Genomic DNA, 8,655 nt, shown 5'->3' on the forward strand with positions numbered 1-8,655 from the left:
GAATTCTGGTGACTCAGTATGTGCATAGTAAAACTAATTTCCTGTTTCTGGACCTTTTTAAAAAATCAATTCTCATTTCAGCTTGTGCTGACAGCTGAAACTGCAAGAAATATTAAACTAATGTTTTTGTTTTCAGAGCGTGCTTTGAACAAAGCAGCCTTAATTTAAGAGTTATTTTAGTAGTTCATTTCCCAAAAATAACAAAATCACTCTTTCCAAAATCCATAAAGCTGAGTCATAACATGAAGTTCCACTCAAGTCGTGGCATAGCCACAGTGGATTTAATGTAAAAGTAATCACGTCAATTTACATAGAACCACTCTCAGTGCAAAAACCCCCAGAAAAAATCTTTTAGAATTAGCTAAATTCTAACCTTTGCTAACAATCAGACCTGCTAACAGCAGGGGCAGTCTGGAGAAAGGATATTCATGTCTTTAATTCTTGAATGTCTCCAGAAAATTCTGTCTCAGTGATGGAAATTACTATTCAATTACAAGGGGTGATTTAAAAATATGAAAAGGTAATTACAAAACTTCTGTTAGATTTCGCTTACAGTATGGTCAAAAGAGACCATGATTTAGCTGAAACTGGAATTTMAGACATGCTTAACATGCTTTTAGTGTTGTTCCCTGCAGATTTATCCTGTACAGATCAGGTTATTTACAGACTAAGTGCCTGGAAACAAGAGAGGTTACATATGAAATATGTTYAAAAACCTGGAATTAATTTTGTAACTTTTGCTAAGAGAATTCGTAACACACAGCACAATTGACTCAATATCTATAGATCTGCTTGTAATTACTACTTTCTACTACAACAGTGTCCAGTCTACTACCATATGGGTGACCATTGATTCACAACAATAGGTATGTCCCTCTGACTCAATACTACTAAATGCCATTTTCAGAAAAGGAAATACAAGCATTGAAGTGACCAAAAAAATGGAGCAATTRTTTAATTTGGTATTTGCTTTATGYGGTTTTAGACAGTTTTTACAAATTCCTTTAAATACTACAAAAYGRAAAATGTGTMAGTTAATGTTAATTTAAACCTGCTTTGCCATAATCATGTTAAGCAATTGACAAGGGTCTGATGTAATCAGTAGTATGAAGGTCCCAAAGTAAAAYCCTAAATAGCCACTACAAAAAATAYCACTTTRTTTKWAAGTGACACACTGTAAGAATACTAATTTATCAATAATCATGTATCACTAAAGAGTAAGCTGAAGAAGGATTTTCTTTCACACATTTCTTGCCTCTCCCGTCACAGTGCTAAGCCCATGTTAGCTGTACCTTCACYAACAGAGCTGCAAGACTCAGTGCAGGAGAAGCAATCAAGGTTGGAATGATAACAAAAGCACCAGATACCACCTGATGCCTCTTCCACACTTCAGTCCTCAGGTATCACAGCAGARCAAGGAACCCTCCTGCCACCAGGGTTTCCCAGTAAAGACAGATTTGAAGAGGCACAGYCACTCTCCTCAGAGATAAAAATAAAATGCTGATACATTCTATTGTCCAATAAGGCTGTAAGATCAGAATTACATAGTGTAAGTGGTTTTTATCAAGACAGTTATATAGTCTAGATAAAATTCAACTGTTCCTTGAGCCTAGCACAAATCTCGCTTAATTAATCCACAGGGTAGTATGTTCCTTTCAACCAAATGTTTTAATGCAGTGTTAATGAAGGCCCCTGATCTAATCTTCAGTCCCTCCATTTATAAAGTAATTTTTAATTATCATTGAAAGACAGCACTTGGATACTAACAGTCCACTGCAAAGACCGCCACTGAGAAAACAAGGTGAAAAAAATACCCCTGTCCCCAAACACAGAAATAATACAAAAACCCACACCAAATAAAGGTTTGTAACAGATTTTACTTATAGAAAAGCATCATTTTAACAACACTTCACAATAAAAAGGCAGTATCTGTGTGACATTATAAAGACATGGTATATTAATTCAGAATGCAACAGGTAAAGCACACTGTAATAATCAGTATAAAAGGTTTGAGATACACTGTTGCAGTTAGCCAGTTACTCCTGATGCTTCTTTGAGGATATTTTCTTTTCTTAATTGCAGGTTCTCTCTGCTTCATACATGTCAGCAGAATATTGTGGAATATAAAAACTGGAAGTGTTAAAATACATTGAAACATGTCCAGAAAAACGAAACTCAGGACCTATTTCTATCCACAAATGGCTCTACCTAATCTTGGAACAAATGGTACCTTGTATATAAACTATCTAAACTATAAAATACTCCCTCACATAAAAAAGGGAAAAAAGTGTCTTGATACACAAAATTCTTCCAACTTTTCGCTTCTGCATTCATTCAACTTCATTACCAGGTGTCCTTTTCCAAATATTAAGATGTAAAATGAMCAGTTACTTTTCGTGGGGCTTTTCCAACAATTTCAGTGCTAATCTTCCAACCATTAGCAAACTGTTTAAGGGRAAAAAMCACATAATTAAACATAATAACAACAATTTATCAATTCATTTTCAAATACTTTTTGTAAGTGGCTCATGGGAACAAAAAATGATACACAAAATATAATTCACTACATCTCCATTTAATTAAGCAAATAAGAAATTGCACACAGGAGGTAAAAAACGTATACTGTACTTTACCTGACACCAGCAATTAGTCCTGCAGGCATGAATTTTCTGGAGTTGTAAAATCTTGTTCCCATGACAGCAGTCAGTGCTCCAGATGTAACTTAAATGAGAGATTGTACAGTCCAGTCAGCAGAGATGTATGTGTAGGAACATAAACATAATAGAATTAAAAACTAACAGAATAGAGAGAAACAGCAGCATCAAGTAAAAAGAGAAACAGGGTTACTTCACTTGACAGACAAAAAGAGTCAATAAATGGTGTAAATTTTAAAATGCCTYAGTGTGTCAAAAGTATTCCACATCAAGTTCTAGCAGACAGTGCACTCCATGTGGTTCTGCATCCACTCCTCAAATTTGTTTTTCAAAATGTGCTCTTTTTGAGATTGGAAATAATTTATGACACACTGCTCTGGAACTCCTTTCCCACACAGGCAAGTCATTAAACTTGTACACWTAATTTCTCCACTTTTCATAAAAGGGAGAGAGCACCCTAACTTGTAGTAATGTTCTGAGAAWTAACTAACTTGTTTTCGAAAGGGAGTTGTTATATGTAAGCACTAAGCATTATCAACCCACTTCAGCCCTGCACCTCATTTCACTAAGGTGAAAGTTAAAGCTATTGTTCCTGACACTTTACACAAAGACAGGAGYCAGGTAGTTTCACTGAGTTAATAAAATAGGGAGTCACAGGAATATAGTATGTCAAATAAAGACCGTATGCTAAAAAACTGTAAGGAAAACATACTGATGAAATCCTTAGCTTTAGTATGCATCTGCTACCCAGTGGTAACAGCTACACACAGCATGTTATTCCAGCAACTCTTTTATCCCCTGCTGCTGCTTCCATGTGATGACCGGTCCTGCAGGACCCAGTTCATCTTCAGTCCCAGCCAAGGCATCCTTCCTCCCTAACACCAGCCTAAATATTGTCATTGACATCTACTAATCCCATGTAAGGAGACATGTAAAAGATTGGGACCATGGTCTAATACACAATAAAACTAAAATATTTTCGTATTAAAATGCTCCAGGCTCTAATTAATAGCCAATCGTCAAAATATGCACACCTCACAATGCAATTTTGTTTCAAACAGCAATAGAAACACATCTTCTCCAAAAATTTTAGAGCATAAGCAGGAAAAGACTCCATATACTACTGAGTTACAGAAATGTATCTGTCTCTCACATTTGGGAAAATGCTTGGCCTCACGCTTTTTAAGCTTGCTATATCTGCAGTTTATTCCAGTTATTAAGGCTTGACCATGCACAGCTTCTGGCCTGCCCAGTGGGTGTGGAAGTGAACTGCCTGTAAACAAAGCTGAAACGGAGAGAAACGCTGGGCCTATCCCTTTCACTCTGACTTTCATATGTCTAAGAGCCAGATGCTGTGTCACCGCTTCAGAGAAAAAAYACTATAGTCAGTGGTGTCTCTAAATACTGACTAAGCAGTTAACTCTCCACAGTTACCTTCTCAGACTGGGGGAAAGGGAAGCTCCAGTTCTGAGAAGGAAGAAGCAGCAGCATTACTGAAACTTGCTTCTCTCTTAAATCTCTCCAGGCACCAACACCTTTGTAATTCCACATATTTGTCATATATAAAAATAAACCAATCACAATCTCTRCCATTTTCTGTCATAGTAAAATAATCTGCTAGTGGTATGGTYAGTCTGAAGGGGAATCCCACTTCCCAAAATGTTCTAGCCTCCTGCAGGATGCTCAGCAGAGTAGGATCTACCCAAAAAGATAGCACACAGAAGACAGAAATCCATTTACTAGCACTTCCCTTGAATTATGATCCTTCAAACACATCAGTACGAGACAGACCCATGTTGACAGCCACCAGTTCAGTAAAGTATAGACAGGACTGAAATTAGATTGATAACACTATCCGTGTTTAATTCTTCTGCAAAGACTTTTAGGTACTCATTTTAAATATACAAGGTAAATATAATCTTTTCTAAGTAAAATTTTAAATTACTTACTCAGAGAAACCCAAACATTATGTGGATTCTGTGAGACCTGATAAGCACCTAGTCCAGCCAAACTCCCAAAGAAAACACCAGCAGCTAGTGATGGAACACTACCTGAATAAGTACAAGATAATGCATTTATTAGAAATTTAAAAATTAACTTGGTCATCAGCTTACCTGGTTTGTAAAACACCAACAATAATGAAAAAAACMAAAAAAAATGGGCATTCATCATTCATTGTTATTGAGACCATGGTGATCAGCACCAGTAAACAGTTCAATTACTCCTGCATAATATTCACACAACATTAGTATTTAGTTCTCTAACAGCAAAGCCATTAATACATTTATGATTGAAAGAACAGTGAGAAAAACACAGGAGACGGTGTTTTCCTTGCACAAACTGAAGCACCTGGTTTCAAAACAGTATTATGAAAATTTCTTGAGAGGCAGTAAAGTAGTTGTATTAAATTGTAAGGATTTAAGACCAGAAAAAAGGACTTGTGGGTGGAATTGGGCAGAATGGCATGCAAAGAGTTGCCAAGGAGCAGGGCGGAGTTGAACAACAGAGATCATATCTCTAAGTACACCTGAGATTTGGTCCAAAGGTAACTGCAGACTTTGGAAGAAGGYTCCCTGGACACACCAAAACTTTGAATTAAATCCTCGGAATAAATGATAATCCCAAACTACCAGAAAATAAAGGATACCACATCTAAATTGATGGTTTATAGAATACATCAAGCAATGAAGTGGCATAATCAGTATGAGTGGTGAATGCCCTCCATAAGGCTAATGGAGCATTAAGAACTTAATGCTACTGAGGGTGGTTCTYAACATGTTCCATTTCTGAGATCATGTTTCAAAGTCTTGAGGTTGAAGTGCTAAGGTGATAAAGATGTCCTCTCAATGTTACAGGAGGATTGCATATTGCTTCCAGAAGGTAATAATTTTTCAGTCATCAACAAGGTTGCCATAATATTGCTTTTGATCCTGCTTTTGAAATAAAAAGCAAGAGACAAAGAGGGTAGAAAGCACCTGATGCACGTGTACATGAGCAAGGAAAAGATGCACACTCTAGTAAGTAGCTACTTTGCACAGAATACGGTTTAGCAACCAACATGTGGCAACTACAAAGCTCTACACAAGCCTGGGAGCCAAGAAACATCCTTCATATCCTTGAATTTTAYCTCAAGGCATTGTCTAAGCAGCTATGACACACACACACACACACTAGGACAACCACATGACCTCCAGCTCAAGTTCCTACATCTAAAAACACAAGAACCCGGAGAACTTACTAAATGAAGACAAAAAAATCAATCAATCAATCAATCAATCAATCAATCAATCAATCAATCAATCAATCAATCACTTTTTGATTGCCCTGTTCTCATATTCCTCCAAAGGCATCTAGTGCTGCCCCCTGTCTGTGTGGGTAAGTAGACCTGGTTGCAAGAGAACAGCTGAAAGCTCTATGCATCAAAATTCCATTTTATTTTGGTTTCTCCAAGTTATTYAGTAAGTATACAATAGCTCCTTTGTATGTTTTTTTTTTTCTCTCTCTACCAGTCACCATACGAGCTTCTGTTCCCCCTTCAAAAATCCTGTGACCTGGATTCTCCTGCTTGAGCATGACCATGTCCTCCCATCTGTGACCAGGACAAGAAAGACATCTAACATTTCATAATGGCCTCGGAGAAATACAGGTGCAATTAGTAACCTAAGTTCTCAGTATTGCCCCTTCTGTCCTAAACTCCACTCAMAACCCAAAGCATAGATGAAGCCAACAGAGAACAGACTGGAATAGGCACTAGCATCTATATAGCCAAATGTACTGGCAAGATTCTTACTTATTTCAGCAATGCCCCTTCCTATCACAAAAAGTAAGATTGTTTAGGGATTTTCAAAGCTGACAGTGTTGCAGCACGAATTAATCCATTGCTCTGCGTGGAGGAGGGCTAGCTCAGGAAAAGGCGAGGAAGTGAAAGTGGTAAGTCAGAGGATAAGCTTAGGACGCAGAGCCCTGAAGAGGAACAAGTTTAAGGACTGATTTCCACTGTTCAGCTCTCCTTGGACAAAGGATAATTCTGAAAACTCTCTGCACCTTGCAGTATACTATCATCATCAAAGGTTTAAATGGAAATAAACCTCTAAGGGAAAAAAAATGTGATTTATGTCACCTTAAGATATAGAGGAACACTTACAGAAAGCTTGTATTTTAAACAGCAGGGAAAAAGCCCTTCTGAAGCAAACTTATGACGATTCACCCAAAGAGCACAGTGCAGATATCAGCATCCACCAGAAAGCAGATTATGGGTTTATCAGCCCCAAAGCACCAGCTCAACTGAAAATCCACCACGCCCCAACAGCAGCAAGTTATCAGCACATGGCACAAACTGATAAAACTTATATCTGGGTCAACTTCCAGACAGCAGGCGTCCGTAAAAAGCTGCCCAGCTCACACCAAGTTATTGGGGGGGAGGGACACAGAAGCACCTTTCGGCACCCTACCTGCTTTTGCATAGCCAATAATCCCTCCCGATGCCACCAGGGCGGCGTAACCAAAGCCGAGCCAGTCCACTGCCATGCCGAAAACTGGAAGAGAAAATTGGGGTGAAGATCAGCATCTTTTAACCTTCTTCAGGAAGGGGGGTGGCGGGGAAGACCAAAAGAAAAGCAAAGCGTTTTGACGTGGCGGGGTTTTCCACGAGCAAGGCCCGCCTAAAGCCTAAGCCCTGTAGCGATCCCAGGAGACGAAAGCGGCTCTGTTGGAAGGCAGCCCCGGGRGAAGAGCGGCACTGCCGACCCTCACCTGCGCGGCGTTCCCGTTCCGCAGCAACCGGGGCGGAGCGGGCGGCGGAAGGGGAGGTGAGGGAGTCRCGCACCGCCCAAAACTTTCCTTTTCCGGCTGTTCTGAGAGATGGCGAAAAATACCACAGCACAATACCCAAACAAAGTGCCATCCGAGAGGCAGGGCGTGCGTCGCAGCCCGAGGCTGCKGMGGAGGAGGAGGAGCTGGTGTCTTTCCCAGCTACGGGCAGAGTTCCCGGGAATCWCCCGGCAGGGCGGGAGGCAGATGTCCAGGATGCCCGAGCAAGCCTACAAAATTATTCACTACAGACCAGCTTTTTGGCTCATGTCGAGGGGCAGAGCTCCCCCAGAACTGCAGTCGTGTGCACCCAATCTCTCCCGGTCCTGATCCAGAAATAGGGTTTCATGGTACAGCTGATACAGCTGAGAATTTGGAGTTGGGTTTTACTTTAACATGAGCTGCAWCTCTGGAGAGCCTACGGGCTGCTTCTAGTTTTGATCAGTAATTTCAGAATAGTTCTTGTATGGAAGAYGTAGAGGATTTCCAGGACCTCCAGTTTACAAGCTAGTGARGCAGAAAAAGGAGTCTTCTGCTAYAGAAGTTATGCAACAGTGGGAGATGGAAAACATCTTGCAAAGACAATGTTTTGCATTTTTTTTTAAATCAGGAAAAATGTAGAGGTGCTTATACATCTTTGCCTACAAAGATAAGCTTTTTTCTGAGTGCTGAAACTGACTTTCTTCATGTAAATKGTCCTCCATGATTTTATTTCAGTTCTCCATGCACTTATCTGCCATGGACATTTAACCAGAATGTTAATACAGAAAGATAAACTGCTATAAATACAGAAAGAAAAAAACTACTGCTGTAGCCAGATCCCTAAGCTGAGTGGCTTCACTTCATAATAGCAGGCATAAAACCTAGAATAGAAGGCATGAGAGGCCTGTACTTTCTGCAAAATGCAGCTTTCCAAAGCTGCATGTCAAATTTTCCCATCCTTTTGAATTAACATAAAAAGTTGGGGGCAGTTTAATTCCTTTGTTGACCTAAGTAGTTTAAATAGGAATCTCTTCTCACCGTGCAAAGTGCTACAACCAATACATAGCTAAGCTGTAGTGGATGGGGTCTCCTTTTCAATTCGAGCTGTGTAAYAGCTATGAGGTTCAAGCTTCACTGGGCTTTTGTTTGTAATCCGGCATAGGGGTTCCCAAAAAAGGAGAAGCAGGAAAACTGGTAGAAATCCTTAAGC

General features: G+C 39.6%; 1 protein-coding gene across 1 annotated transcript; it reads right to left on the reverse strand.

The window, feature by feature from the left end:
• Positions 1-1,857: 1,857 nt before the first annotated feature.
• LOC130576081 (transmembrane protein 14C-like) lies at positions 1,858-7,572 on the reverse strand. The gene is made up of 5 exons (XM_057370467.1): positions 7,407-7,572; positions 7,106-7,189; positions 4,604-4,705; positions 2,634-2,721; positions 1,858-2,445 (listed from the first exon to the last, which is right to left on the reverse strand). Exons 1-5 carry the CDS (start codon positions 7,555-7,557, stop codon positions 2,388-2,390), a joined length of 483 nt encoding a protein of 160 aa, XP_057226450.1. The 5' UTR covers positions 7,558-7,572; the 3' UTR covers positions 1,858-2,387.
• Between the last annotated feature and the right edge of the window lie 1,083 nt (positions 7,573-8,655).

The sequence above is a fragment of the Malurus melanocephalus genome, unplaced genomic scaffold (assembly GCF_030028575.1).
Source record: "Malurus melanocephalus ecotype Western Australia unplaced genomic scaffold, MMel_1.1 scaffold_126, whole genome shotgun sequence".
In the NCBI taxonomy this organism is placed as follows: Eukaryota; Metazoa; Chordata; class Aves; order Passeriformes; family Maluridae; genus Malurus; species Malurus melanocephalus.